This window comes from Mus caroli, unplaced genomic scaffold (genome assembly GCF_978045245.1).
Source record: "Mus caroli unplaced genomic scaffold, Mus_caroli_1 scaffold_11, whole genome shotgun sequence".
NCBI lineage: Eukaryota > Metazoa > Chordata > Mammalia > Rodentia > Muridae > Mus > Mus caroli.
In genome coordinates this window covers 107839409-107854673 of record NW_028227266.1, presented here as the reverse complement: position 1 = coordinate 107854673, position 15265 = coordinate 107839409, and the positions used below count along the sequence as shown (strand labels likewise).

The 15265-nt window shown below is 48.4% G+C and overlaps 1 protein-coding gene and 1 long non-coding RNA gene across 2 annotated transcripts; one reads left to right on the top strand and one right to left on the bottom strand.

The window, feature by feature from the left end:
* Nucleotides 1-842: 842 nt before the first annotated feature.
* Ccdc51 (coiled-coil domain containing 51) lies at nt 843-10959 on the bottom strand. The gene is made up of 4 exons (XM_021172109.3): nt 10874-10959; nt 3622-3941; nt 2267-2431; nt 843-1788 (listed from the first exon to the last, which is right to left on the bottom strand). The coding sequence occupies exons 2-4, from the start codon at nt 3931-3933 to the stop codon at nt 1036-1038; spliced, it is 1230 nt and encodes a 409-aa protein (XP_021027768.1). The 5' UTR covers nt 3934-3941; nt 10874-10959; the 3' UTR covers nt 843-1035.
* A 35-nt stretch (nt 10960-10994) lies between these two features.
* Nucleotides 10995-14934, top strand: LOC147002149 (uncharacterized). Its single transcript, XR_015044499.1, has 4 exons — nt 10995-11114; nt 11215-11270; nt 11353-11440; nt 14807-14934. It is a non-coding gene; the product is annotated as an uncharacterized LOC147002149 (long non-coding RNA).
* Nucleotides 14935-15265: the final 331 nt, after the last annotated feature.

The following is a 15265-nucleotide window of genomic DNA, read 5'->3' as shown; positions in this document are numbered from 1 at the left end:
TTTTATTTGCAGGGAACTACTGTATGACAATAAGTGATCAACTGACCGAGAGATTAGGTTCTCAGAGGTTCAAAGAACTTAGGAGCCATTTTCGGGCCACACTTGCTGTTTAGGAATGAACACAGTATCCAAGCGGAGAGGGCTGCTCATGAGAAAGGCTTCTGGCTTCATAGGCACAAACAAGCTCCCCCTGGAAGAGGACAGCTGTGGTGCACTCGGGTGGGGGTGCTCTCTGGGGGAGGCTGTTAGACTGACTCTCCACTAAGGCTCTAGACAGCTAATACTCAGCACAGAGCAACACTCCACAAATTCTATTTACATAAGGCCACCCACGCCATTTAGCAGAGGTCAAGGGTCACTGTTCCCTATGAAGAGAGGTCAAGGTTCCCAGGGCGGTCCACTTCCATGTTTCACTGTTCCCTTCCTTTCGTCTCCACACTGCTGCCAGCGAGGGCCTGGACTATGCCTGTGCCGTTTTGAGGGACCCAGGTTGCATGGACAGGACTCTGTACCAGGGATATGCAAACCAGCACGGATCTGTAATGATGACCCCAGTCTCTTCCTTTCAGCACCAGAACTGCATCGCTTCCTCTTTCCCAAGCCACACACCAGGCGAGGCTCTACTCGCTTGGGCCCACACACAGGAAGGCCCAACAAGCAGAGGGCAACTGTGTCGGGACATTCTAAGTGAGAATCCAGGGCTAACTTCATCCAACACAGTCCTGGGCTAGGACCACTAGGAGATGAGAAAGAAACTAAAGGGGGTGAGCCCCCACTCCAGGCTAAACTCCAAGTCCCAGACTTCTGAAGTCAATGATAAAACTGAGTCTGATACAACTACCTTTTAAATAATACAAATTCTTAGATATTTTAATTGGACATTTGCACAAAACTTCGATAATTAATGTAAATAGGTACTACCTACAAAATAAAATATACCTCAGATGATGAGCCCCTCAGATGGCCTCAAGATTCATTATATCACCAACCAAAGCTACATTTACCCTTCAGTCCCTTTGAAGAAGGTCCCCAGGGCTAACTGGTCTTGAACAGCATGTAGAGCAGAGGCAATGTGGCGATGAAAGTCACACAGGTGACCAGTGTGCTAGAGACAGTGTTCCTGTTAGCCTGGGCTTCTAGCCTCTGCTCCATCTCTGACAGGGCCAAGATCACACTCCCGTGTTCCAGCAAGGAGCTGGGCAGGGCCCCATCCACCGGCCCCACCGTGCCTGGATGTGCTGGAGCCTGTGCCAGCTGAAGCACCCCAGCCATTTGGCTGCAAGTCTTTTCCAGGCCATCAAGCTGCTCTCGTAAACCCTCTAGGCAGGAATAGACCTGCCTGGAATGACGGAGCTGCTCTTTCATGGTGGCTGAAAGGCCATCTATGTCTTTTCCTCCCGTAGAAGAACCTGTTGGTGACCCGGAGCCCTGGCCCTGCTCGACGTGCACCAGGCCCCTCAGATCCATCATAAGGTCCTGGAGGTCTTTCTGTTGGAGGGAATAGCTAGAAGCCTGTTCACGGATGGCTTCCTGGAGACTCGCAGGACCTTTCTGTGCTTCCAGGAGTAAGGCCTTCAGCTCTTGTAGCCGGACACGGTTAACATAGGTGGAACCAGCCACACCTATCAGAGCTCCTAGGACTGACCCAATAAGGGACCAGTTCTTGGTCCTCTCAGCCCTTGTACGCTCTTTCTCATGACTCTCCCGCACAGCTGCAGAGAAGAGAGAGAACTTCTCTCGCTCTGAGTCTTCTGCACGCAGGTATGCTATTCGGAGCCTCTTCTCTTCCTGTGGGAACAAAGTGGTATCAGACCATCGGCAAGGAGCCTTGTGACTACAGTCACGGGGGCAGAGGACACTCCCCTGCCACAGGCTCTACAAACACCTGCTGCATGAAGACAGAATATACCTGTTGGTGTGGGAGCAGAGCAGTGGGGGGTGGTGAGAGGTAGCCATGTGATCTTTCCCCTGGGCAGTCATGCAGAGCATGTCTATAGGAAAATAAGCAGCTGGTATTCCCTGAGCCAATACCCCCATCCTCTCTTCAATGGGGCAGGTGTCAGATAGTACTTTGCTGCACTGTTCAACCTAGTACTCAGGAAAGGGCAAGCAGACAGACTCTGGAAGCCTGGGCCTAAGACCATCATAGAATTTTTGGATTTACCTCCTCCAAGACCTCCGACCAACAGTCAGGGTTACCCCCTCCATACCCTGCCATACAAGAGGCTTGTGCAGGTCAGTGAGGGCTGCTTCCTGAGGGGCCCACCTGTAGCATCCTATGCTCCAAAGTGGCCAGTTCCAGGTACTGGTTGTCCTCCCTGGAGACTCGGTCCAAGCGGTCCCTCACCTCCTTCAGCTTAGTCTGCTGAGCTTCCAAACCTTCCCGAGCTTCTCGAACAAGCCCACGAGCCACCATGAACACTTTCTCCGCCTGTAGAGAGGACGTCAGAGGGATCAGCCTTCTGTGTCCAATCCCACTCTGTTGGGCTCAGTTCCACGGCTAACGAGGCAACAGTTAAGCAGGGGTCACTGGGGTGTCACTGTGAGAGGCAGAAACTCGAACGCTAATCCTAGCTCACTCTGGCATGTTTGACACGTGGCCACACCCACGTGAAGCACTGGATTTATTCATTCAAGCAGAAATAACACGCTCCTGAGAAACTTGCAAAGCAAACAGTGACACAATCTTTGTCCGCTAGATCCAGCCAGCTCCTGTCTGACGGGAACCACCACGAGGAACCCAGTGTATGACTGGGGCCTCCAATGCCACCATCAAGTCACTGCTACAGCCTCTAGCTTACGGCCCTGGGAATTTCAACTCAGCCAAACCCCCCAGGTACAAATCTTCTCCAAGGAGAAGAGACAACCATGTACCTTGGATCCCCAACCAAACCCCTGCTCTTTTCCAACCTTGCCACACTGTTCTGTAACCGAGTGCAGACCGGTGACACAGTGCATTTCTGCCGCCACCAAAGACTTGACGACCACAGGCAGCTCTGTCCACCTCCCAAGATGATGTTTCCCAGTGCCCTTTGCCTTAGCACCTTAAGGCAAAACCGTCCACAGAAGGCAATTTTGCTGGCCTAATACACAGGGCAGTCATTAGCCAGGGACTTTTCAGTACTTGAGTATTTTCACAGAGAGCAGAGGGTATAATTACAGAGACCTTCACTCTAGTACAGCTCCAGATCTCCACAGGAGATAGAGGGAGATATTCCTACCAATGATGTTTGTTTAAGAAAAGGCAAGTCTGGGCCGGGTGTGGTGACCCATGCCTATAATCTCAGCACTGAGGGGAGAAGATCACGAGCTAAGAGCCAGGCTAGAAGATATTCTAAATTTCAGGCACGTCTGGACTTCAGGACAAAACTGTCTAAGGAGAAAAAAAAAGACTAGTTATGGTGGCCCACACCTATAATCCCAACACTCAGGTGGTGGACACAGGAAGATCAGCCTGGAATACATAAGACCCTGTCTCAAACAAACAAACAAAAAAACACAAATGTGTCCACAGTTTCCCAGCTGCCTTCACACATGTAGCTGGGAATATTTTTTGTTAGGAGTCCAAGCCATATTTCCCAAATCTGAAGGCAAAGCCAGCCACCCTGGCTCCCTCCTCACCTCTGTCACGTTTCCCTGGGCCTCCCGAACTTCATTGAGTCCCACAAACTCTTCATATCTGTCCCACCAAGCCTTGGCAGTAGAGGCTGCTTGATGGCGAACGGTGTGGCTCAGTGTTCTTCCCAATTCTGGGAGGCGGTGAAAGAGCCCTAAGGCTGCAGCTTCTGGTCGCTTCTCTCTAGGCTGTCTGGGACCTGGACTGCACAGAGTCCTTGTCATGATGAAGTCCGTTCCAAGGAAGGTTCTCCGTACCAGTATACGGGGTACACCTACCAAGTGTTGCATTGCAAACACAGGGCTGCACCCTGTCATGGCAAGAACTGTAAGGAGGATACCAGACAGATTAGCTTCTGAGAAAGGCTAGACACAAGTCAGGTCTCAAAGCCTAAGCTAAACAGATGAATTTCTGCCCCTGTAGCAAGAAGAAGGCCAGGCTTTCCCATGGGTTTTGGGGACAGGGGAACAGTCGTGGCAAAGCTCATCTGGTGTCACGTCTTCCCTTTCCTCCTATCATGCCATACAGATCAGCTGCCCCGACTGCACCACACAATCGCCTAGGCCGCTCCGACGGGGCCTAGAGGAGAAACTTGGTGCTTGCTTTTTCTGCAAATGCCAGAGAAAATCCTCAAACCTGAGTTGCCCACGAAGACCAAAAAATTCACAGAGGCTCCGTGAGCTGGTGGTACAAGTTTGTAACTCCAGCCACTTGGAAGGTTGGTGCAGGAGGACTGATCAGAACAGCAGAACCTATACAGCAAGCTGCAGGCCAGTCAGGGCTAGGGAGTGAAACCTTGTCTTAAACAACAACAACAAAGTAACTGTGACAATGGCAAGAAGTAAAAACCTTTTTAAGGGCCAGGGAGCATAGCTCAGTGTCAGAGCACTTGCCCGGCATGCCTATGCGCATAGATTCAATCCCCATTACTGCAAACACACACAGAAGACACACACACACACAGAGACACACAACTCCTTGGAAATGAGGGAGTTAAGGATGAGTGAGGGAACGCTAACTTCCAGAGTCATTCCTATAAACGATCCTCACACCTAACTCCCAGGCTCCTTGAGGCTGCCACTAGCTCTCCTCTGAAAGAACAAATCCAGGGGAGGGAGGAAGAAAACTGTCTTCCACGCTGTAGAGTGCTTTTCTTAGGTTCAAATCACACCATCCCTCTGTTCTCCACCTGACACTTCAGGCTCCCAAGTCCCTGTCTCACATTTCCCACCTCCGCCCCAGCCTCTGCAGCCACTCAGCAGGTCAGGCTCCTCTGCTCCCTTTCAGCCCTGCTTAACAATACCGACTTCCTCTGACCTGCACAGGACAAGGAGTACCCAGAGTCGGGCACTGCCTGGCCCAAGAACAGAAGGGGTTCAGAATCCTGAGGGAAGGGCCAAGTTACCCAGAATCCCAGAAAAACCTGGCAACTTTCTCTGGTCAAAAGACATTAAGCCTGAAGGAACTGATCAGAGCGACACCTGGTGGACAACAAGAGAAAGCAACGGGAGCTGGGATAGAAAGAGGAAGGGCCGGGAGAACACAAAAGGGCTTCCTCAAACTATTGTTGGAATTTCTTTTCTTAGTTTCAAGTCGTGAAACTTCTCACCGGTGGTAACCAGGAGATGGCGGGATAATTTTGAGAGTTCCTTTATACACAGATTAACGGGATCATATGAGAAGGATACGGTGTAAACAGACGCAGGTGTGAGGGGGCTTCCTCATGCACAGATTTACCCCCAGGCATCCCAGGCTCCTCCTCCGAAGTGGAACTCTCTCGATCTTTTGGGAAACAAAGCTGGATGGACAAGCACATGCCTTCAGGTCAAAGTGGGCTCAAGCTGAGAGCTGTAGCAGAGGGGATCTTGGCGACACTGGTTCTAAACTGCCGCGCCACCTGAACTCAAGTCCCATTCACAAAGCTTAGGACCATACACACATTAAGACAACACACCAGTCACACCCAAGCCCCAGTACCAGGGCCCACAGAACACAAGTGTCTACAGTCCCTCAACAGCTCTGCAAGTATGCCTTCCATCAGGGTCAAGCACGGTGATACCCACTCTCCTTCCAGCGACACCTGGCCATTTACCACTGCCTCACAGCTCCCTCCCAGGAGACAGATGTTTAGGGATGGAACCTAACAGAGTGGCGCATGCCGGACAAGCTCTGTGCCACTGCAGCCCCAGCTGCTTCCTTCTCTTTGATCCCATTCTATGAGACTTGGAGGACCCGGAGGACCCGGATGTCCTGTGACTCAGCTGCCCCCAGCACCCCCACCCCGATCTCTCCATAGCTTTCAGGACCCCAGAAGTCAGTACTTCCTCTCAACTTCCTCCAGCCTTTTCCGCCCAGTTCCTGGCTTGTCCTCTTCTAGCTGTCTGTTCTTGGTTCCCTGGAACATCACCTACACCCTGGCAGAGATGAGATCTACGGCTCAGTTTCTGACAGAGCAGCCCAAGGGCAGGTTAACACAGGAGTAAGAGCAGAACCTAGAGTTCCCGACTCACCTGGCATAGAGATCTGGCCGACCAGAAAGGTCAGGCACTCCCAGCCTCACCCCTCTCCTTCCCATGGCCATATTCTGTTCCAACCAACCTGACACTCTAAGCATGATCTGTATAATTCTGTGCCCTGCCACCTCCAAGTACACCCCTCTTCCTCCACAAGTCTGTAGCCTGTCTATGTCTGCTCAAATATCCCCCTTTTTAAAAATTAATCAGTTTATTTATTTTATGTCTATGAGTACAATTATAGCTGTCTTCAGACACACCAGAAGAGGGTGTAGCTACCATTACAGACGGTTGTGAACCACCATGTGGTTGCTGGGAATTGAACTCAGGAGCTCTGGAAAAGCAGCCAGTGCTCTTAACCACTGAGCCATCTCTCCAGCCCCAACTGTTTCCTTTCAATAAAGTCTTCCTTGACCACCCCCTTACTTGCCACCTTTCCTGTTTTCTGCATCAGATAAAACTGCCTAGCAAGAACAAGTGCTTGGTAATAGCAGGAATGTCCCAGAGAAGTGTCAGGAGCTCCCAGCTTGTTCCCCTCATCTATTCCCCCCTTTCCGCCTCTCCTTGCCACCCTGCCATGCGCCATGTGCTGGCCTGTCTCTCAATGCGAATAACATCCATACACAGGCGGTCTCGCTGGCCCTTCAGCCAGCGGGGGAAGAATGATGATGCTGGCAGGGGGAGAACCTAGGAAGCTCTTGGAGTCACCTAAAACCTGCAAGGTGTCCAATGCAGCTGGGAGGTAAGCAGAGATGGGCTGAGGGGGAAAGGCTGGACAGATGGACAGAGGCCACATTAAGCAGGGGCCTACGTCACGAATCTTGTTTTCTCAGCTCGGTTCTTCACTGTCAGCAGACGGGCTGCCTCCTACCCTGATTTTCCAAGCCACTAGGGGTGGGGGTGGCATCTTCCTGGCATACTTTCTCAGCTGCTGGTATCTCCCAGCCCCAGCCCTGTACTGCAGTACTGGGGTTAAGCCCATGAGCTTGTGTTCTATATCTCTAGCTCTAGCACTCTCTCTCTCTCTCTCTCTCTCTCTCTCTCTCTCTCTCTCTCTCTCTCCCTCTGCTTGTTTTTCGTTTTTCCTTTTTCTTTTTAAATTGGATATTTTCTTTATTTACATTTCAAATGTTTTCCCCTTTCCAGGTCTCCCCTTGGGGTACCCTCTATTGTTTTTTGTTTTTCAAGACAGGGTCTCTTTCTTTGTATAACCCTGGCTGGCTGTCCTAGAACTCACTTTGAAGACCAGGCTAGCTTTGAACTCAGAGATCCAACTGCCTCTGCTTCCCACGTGCTGGGATTAAAGGCGAGTGCTACCATGCTCAGCTTTCTCTCTTGATTTTAAAGATAAAAACAAAAGCCAAAAATAAATAAATAAATAAATAAATAAATAAATAAATAAACAAACAAACATGCTCCTTAGGAAGAGCAACACACATCTCAGACACTGCTCAGTAGCTGATGAGACACCTCGCCCAGCCCCTGGCCCTGCATACCATCAGACCCCTTGGCAGGTTGTCAGAACTTCCGGCTCCACTTGCTCTCACCCTCTCTGACAGCCTTCCTTGCCACCCTTGTCCAGACAAGCATCTGCTCAAATGTCACCTGGTCCTTGTCCAGATCACCTCCACCTCTGCCAATTCTTGATTCCCCGTCATTTGCCCTTCGTCAGCCTATGCATTGTGATGGCTCCCTCTTCCTTCAAAGGTCGCTTTCACTTGGCTTCCATTTGCCCCCATCTCCCTAACTGCCAGACATTTTTGCAGCCCAAGATGCAGTGCTCAGATTCCCCTCATGTAGCCACCTGGACTGAAAATGCTAGCGGGGGCTGAGATGGCTTCGTAGTGGAGAGAGCATCCTGCTCTTGAAGGGAAAACAAATTTGGTTCCCAGTATGCAGATCAGTGCTTGTATCACCTATAACTCCAGTTACAGGGACTCACCGCCCCCTTCTGGCCTCCGTGGACATTTGCATTTACGTTCACATTCCTCCATAGACACACAAAAGCACATGTAACTAAAATAAAATATAAGGGCTAGGTGTAATGGCACATGCCTTTAATTCCTGCACACAGGAAGCAGAGGCAGGTGGACCTCTGTGAGTTCAAGGCCAGCCTGGTCTACACAGTGAGTTCCTGGTCAGCCAAGGCTACATAGTAAGATCATGTCTCAAAAATCAATCAATCAATCAATAAACAAAATAGAAAATATTTTTAAATAATTTACTTTATAATTGGGTATGGTGGCATATGCCTTTAACCCAAGTACTCAGAAGGCAGAAGCAGGCAGATCTCTGTGAGTTCTAGGCTAACCAGGCCTACACAGTAAGCCACCCGTCTTTAAAAAAAAAAAAACCTCTCCAAGCAGTGGTGGCACACGCCTTTAATCCCAGCACTTGGGAGGCAGGAGCAGGTGGATTTCTGAGTTCGAGGCCAGCCTGGTCTACAGAATGAGTTCCTAGACAGCCAAGGCTACACAGAGAAATCCTGTCTCCAAAAACCAAAACCAAACAAACAAACTCAAAAACCTGGTTTTGGGGCCTGGAGAGATGACCTAGCGGTTAAGGGCAATTGCTGCTTTCAGAGGTCCAGGGTTTTGTTTCCAGGACATACATCACAACCACCAGCTCTAGGGGATCCAACTCCCTCTTCTGCTTCACAGCTTCATGCATATGGTACATGGATGGACAAGCAGACACACAGATACATGCGTAAAAATTAAAAATATATTAACAAAACAAACAAACAAACAAAGAAACCCACAGGGCTAGGGTAAGTGGCACAGTATCGGGGAGCCCTGGGCTTGATCCCAGCATTGGGAAGAATGTGAAAAGACTCAGCCTACTCCACAAGGAGCTCAAACCTGCAATCCCTACACTTGGGAGGCTGGGCAGGAAGACTCCTACAAGTCTATAGAGTAAGTGAGTCTCTACTTCAAACCCAGAAAGAGTGGGAGGAAATGCTTCTATAGTTGGTTGCAGTAATATTTGTATAATCTTTGATGTATTAGAATCACTGAATTATATAAATTAAGTAGCTAAGCTATATAATAAGCTTTATATCAGTAAACCTGTTATTAAAAAAATAATAACTGGGCTGGAGAGATGGTTCAGAGGCGAAGAGGGCATATAAATTAGTTTGACTCCTAGCACTTAGCCACACTAGGCAACTCACAACTGCCTGTAACTCCAGTTCTGGGGTACCCGATGGCTCTGGCCTCTGGGGTCTTTCTTTCTCTCTCTCATATACAGATACATTCACACACTCTCATAATTAGATTTTTTTCCTCAAAAACTGGGCATATAGTTCAATTATACAGCACTAACATGAGTGAGGCCCTAGGTTCAACCCCTTATTGCACACATTCATTCAAGCAAGCACACACACACACACACACACACCCACACACACACGCACGCGCACGCGCACGCGCACACACACACCTTCGTCACTTCTTCAGCTGAAGCATCTCTTCAGGATTTTATATTATCTAACTGTATCACTGCTTGAAACTTAATAGTAATCCATCTTTCCTGCTACTGTGGTTAATGGGAACTCAGGTACAAATGCTGGGCTGTTGAACTCACAGCACCCTGATTAATCCCTCTTGTTTTCTCTCCTAACTCAAATCCAATCTATTAGCAAAGTCCTGCTGACTTTCTTTTTTTTTTTTTTAAGATTTATTTATTTATTTATTATATGTAAGTACACTGTAGCTGTCTTCAGACACTCCAGAAGAGGACGCCAGATCTCGTTACGGATGGTTGTGAGCCACCATGTGGTTGCTGGGATTTGAACTCTGGACCTTCGGAAGAGCAGTCGGGTGCTCTTACCCACTGAGCCATCTCACCAGCCCTCCTGCTGACTTTCTAAGCCTAGGAGTCCCCACCCCACCCGCATCTGTCAGGTATACAAAGTGGTCTGGCTGGCTAGCATGCCATGGCTGGACTACCCCTCACTCATCTCCATTCCATCTCAACAGCCTCCAACAGTCCCGCAGTTCCTTCAGGGCAAAAGTCAACGCTTTCTCCACAGCTTCAGGGGATCTGACTCTCATTCGTCTCTCCATTTTCGACTGCTTTCTCACTCCTTCCAATCATATGAAGGACTGGAACACACGAGGCCGTCTTCCACCCAGGGCCTTGGCACTGCCTAGCTCTTCCCTGTTCACAGTTGTCTCCCTGGCCTTCCTCAAGTTCTACTCAGATAGCCCCTGGAGAGGTCTTTTCTAACCACCCTAGCAAAAATGGCATCCCACCCAGGGAGCATTCCTTAACCACTTTCTCTGCTTTTTTTTTTTCCTCCCCACACAGGTCACATTAGGTGTGATGCGTATTTTACTTATTTGCGCTGCGGTAGGTTTGGCTTGCTACAATGTCAGCGTTCCTCAAGCCGCAGTCCAGAATACAATGTATCTATATAAAGTACATACTCAAAAAAACCAACTAGAAGAAAGAATTTGCAAACACTTGCACTCATTGTTTCAATAAGTCCGAACTTTTTCCCGCGGCTTCTGAAGCTGAGGACTGGGTGATAATTGGCCACTACCCACTTCTGCCATCTCCTATCCCATCTCATGCCCGCCACTTGTGCTTTCCTCGGTTCCGGAAAGGCACTTGCATGTACCCTCCCCTCCACCTGCAATGCTTTCTTTCTGTGCCGGATTACAAGCTTTATAGGCAGACACCATCCCCCACTCCCACGGTTTCAGATAAACCCAGGCAGAAGGAGCCTTCCGCCCCGTACCTGAATTGCCTAAGCCTATTAGGCTCCAGTAGTAAGCCCCGCGTCTGCCACTCAATTGACCCCTGACCGGTCAGCACCCGCCCCTGGAGGCATCCTTTAAAATACGTGAGGGTGACTTCCTGCCTAGCAGCCAATCAGGGGCCACGCATAGGTGCGGCATAAGCGAAGGCTGTAAGTCCCGTTTCCGGCATTGGATCAGGGTCTGGTGAAGGGGCTGGAGGCGCCATGTCGGGCCGGGAAGGTAAGGCTATTTGGGGATCGGGGGTGGGACGGATGGATGGGGAACCATGGGAGGGCGATGGATGGCGGGGATGGGCCAAGCATGCTCGTGTCGCCCGCAGGTGGCAAAAAGAAGCCCCTGAAACAGCCCAAGAAGCAGGCCAAGGAGATGGACGAGGTGAGGACGGGGAGCGGAGGCCGGGCGGGCGCTGAGGGTATGGGCGACTGGACTGGAGTGAACCTGCTCTGCCTCTCTGCAGGAAGATAAGGCTTTCAAGCAGAAACAAAAGGAGGAACAGAAGAAACTCGAGGAGCTAAAAGCCAAGGCCGCCGGGAAGGGCCCCCTGGGTAAGTGAAGATCGAGCTATTGTAGGTATACTAGGGCAGGACAGGTCTGTTCCGGGGGTCGTTGGTGAACTGCTGGGTCTGGTGTACACTCTGGCCAAGCCCCCTGCCTTGGGTTTGTGCAGTTCGAAGAGGGCGGGAGTGGAAACGTTGCCTCTCAAGACAGTCATGGGCTTCCAGTTCATGGAGAAGCTACAGAAGTGGAAACATCAACATGTACGCCGCAGAGATACATATAGCTAAGTTTCTGAGTATCCTCCTGTTTCTGGTTCCAAACTAGCAATTCACTTGTTCTTTATAGGTTGTTACCCTTGGAACATAGGACTTTTTTTACTTGCTGGTCGCGTTATCGGTAATGATATTGAGTCGTGCTATCTAGACTAAAGGATAAAAGTCCAGACTCCTTAACATGTATTTTGCTCTGGGTACTATTTTGTTTTGTGGCGATGCTGGGGAGCACACTCATTTGTGCAAAGCAAACACTCCCTCTTAAGCTGTAGCCTACGCTCCATGCTCTCTCTGTGCCTTGTCCACGATTTTGTCTCTTAAGAGTGAATCACAGGTCCAGGAGTCCTAATATCTATCTCATTAAGAAAAGTTTTAATTTTTGTATTTAAGCATATAGGTGTTTTTTATGCATGCATATCTGTGTACCATGTGTGTGCAGTGCCCTGGAAGACCAGACAGAGGTCTCCTGGAACTGTAGTTACAGACAGTTGTGAACTGGGAATTGAACCCAGGTCCCCTGGAAGAGCAGCCAGTACTCTTAAATGCTGAGCCACCTCTCTAACCTTTGTTGTTGTCTTTTAATTGCTAGACAAGTTCTCTACCATTTGGGCAGTGCTGGCTCACATCTTTAATCCCAGCACTTGGGAGGCAGAGGCAGGGGGATTTCTGAGTTCAAGGACAGCCAGGGCTACACAGAGAAACCCTGCCAAAAAAAAGTCTCTGAGGCTGGCCTTGAATTTTAGATTCTTCTGCCTTCACCTAGATAGCAGAGATTAGAGTCTGTGCAACCAGCCTGGCTGTGTGCATTGTAAAAGCACTATTTTGCATTTTCTAACTAGCAATTATCTCTGCCTGTTATCAGTGTCACATAAATACTGGAATTGTCACCCCAAGACCTATTGCATTGGGTTTGATCTGTTGTTTATCCACGTAGCAATGAAATTTTAGCTGTTGTGATTGCTTTTTAAAATGAGGTCAGTTATCTGGCACCTTTAATCTGCGATTATGTATAAGGAGGTCAGACCTTGGTTAAATCCTGTACAGACAGAGTGTTTATAATCTGCAAATCCAAAGTGTCCCAGATCTGAGAGCTAACACCAGAAGCAAACTGGTGTTGGATGATGCATGACAGTCAAGTGCAGAGGTACTGGAAGTGTTGTGTTACATTCACTTCAAGCCATGTGCATGGGGGTGGGGTGAAGCATGAGTAAATGCTGGCTTCACAATACCATGTATATGCAAATGTCCCCCAAATCCGAGGAATTTCTGATAAAGGAAATCTAACTAGTACTACTTCTCACTGAGCCCCATCCATTCTGGGTTTCTTGTTTGTTTTAAACAAGGTCTCCTAGTAATTCCCCATCCTGTGACCTTGACCTCGATATGCTAGGATACATACACCTCCACCGAGATTCTTAAGATTTGTTTTGTCATGGTTCTTTTGTGCCCTCGTTCTGTTTTTGACAGGGTTTCTCTGTATAGCTCTGGGTGCTCTGGAACTCACTATGTAGACCAGGCTGGCCTCAAACTCAGAGGACCACCTGCCTCTTTTGCCTGGGTGCTGGGGTTAAAAGTGTGCACCTCCACCGGGCGTGGTGGCGCACGCCTTTAATCCCAGCACTCGGGAGGCAGAGGCAGGCGGATTTCTGAGTTCGAGGCCAGCCTGGTCTACAAAGTGAGTTCCAGAACAGCCAGGGCTATACAGAGAAACCCTGTCTTGAAAAACCAAAAAAAAAAAAAAAAAAAAAAATCTCTAGGAATATAAGATGGGATATAGTGTGTTGTAAGTCGCAGTTTAGAATGTGCAGTTAAGAGGGGATCATGAATTGGCTCAGTGGGTAAAAACCCTGCCTCTGAGCCTGAGGACTCTAGTTCAATCCCTGGGATCTATGTAGTAGGATTGTCTAACTCATGAAAGTTGTCCTCTGGCTTCTACCTATGTACTGTGGCACATGTGTGTGCACTGATATGTACGTACATACATACAATAAGTTAAATGTAAAATGAAAAAAAAAGAAAGGGACTGGAAAGATGGCTTGGCAGTAAAGAGCACTGTTGCTTTTACAGAGGACCCAGGTTTGGTTCCCATGGCTTACATAGTTATTCACAACAATCTGTAATTCCAGCTTTAGAATCGGATACCCTTTTCTGTCCTCTGCAGGTACCAGGCATGCACATGGTTTACATACATAAATGTAGTAAAACATGCATGCAAATAAAATTAAAAATTGATTTTTAAAACTATGCATTGAGGGACTAGAGAGATGGCTTATTTGGTAAAGTATTTACTTGCTAGGCATGAAGATCTGAGTTGGGTACCCATAACTCACATAAGAAAAATCAGGCAAAGTGGTATCTAATTATGATCCCACTACTGCAGGTCCCTGTGGTTCTCTGACCAACTAGTCTAGCCTACTTGGCAAGCTCCAGGCCAGTGAGATACCCTAGCTCACAAAACATGGCTGATAGGGAACACTACCTGGGCTTCTGGCCCATACATGCACACACATAAAATAGAAAAGGGGAAAATAGTGTGTGATTAGAAGCTAAACTTCTGGCCAGGCAGTGGTGGTGCATGCCTTTAATCCCAGCACTTGGGAGGCAGAGGCAGTCAGATCTCTGAGTTTGAGGCCAGCCTGGTCTACAGAGTGAGTGAGGCCAGGGCTACACAGAGAAACCCTGTCTCAAAAAACCAAAAATAAAATAAAATAAAAATTTAAAAAGGCCCACCAAAAAAGAAGAGTGAATTTGAAGCCCACCTGTGCTGTTTAATGAGAAAGACTCTGCCTTCGAGAAAATAAAACACTACAAAATAGGAAGTCAGACTACCAGCTGAGAATTGAGACTTCTTCACATACCAGCCTATAATCTTGAAGAATACCAAGCAGCAAGACTTACTTACCTGTAAGGATGCTGAGGCAGGAGAATTACTAAGCTAATCTGAAAGGCACACGGTATGGATGCTGCCTTCCCCCTGCCTCCACCATGCTCTGCCTTTCTAGAAGAGATGGTAGCAATAGAGGAGCTGGGCGTGTTTGTGTCAAGGTAAACAGACAGTACAAGAGTCGGTTATTACTAGGACCCTGGGAGGCTTTGTAGCCATAACAATATTTTTCCCTAACCAGACTTTTCTTTTTGCAGCCACAGGTGGAATTAAGAAATCTGGCAAAAAGTAAGCTGTTCCTCACATCTGGGGTGATGGTGACCCTCCTCTTCCATTCCTATTTAAACATCTGGATTCCCTGCCATAGCATCTTTGCCACCTACAGCTAGAATGAAGTGTTATCCTGTAACCTGTCAAACATCTGGATTCCCTGTCATAACATCTTTGCCATGTAATAGCTAGAATGAAATGTTATCCTGAAGCCTGTTGTACATTGTAATAAACTTTTGTAAAAAAAAAAAATGAATAAAGTAAATAATGCAATGGCTCGATGTCTCTAGTGTTCAGCAATTCCTACCTCAGCTGTGAATTTAAAGTGAACTCAGTCTGGAATCCCACTAGAGCCTACTGCTCCATCTTCATTGTACTCTGAATTCTGTACCACTTTGAATTAAACCAACTCCTTTAAAAGCCTATCATTTGTGTGTGCTTGTTTA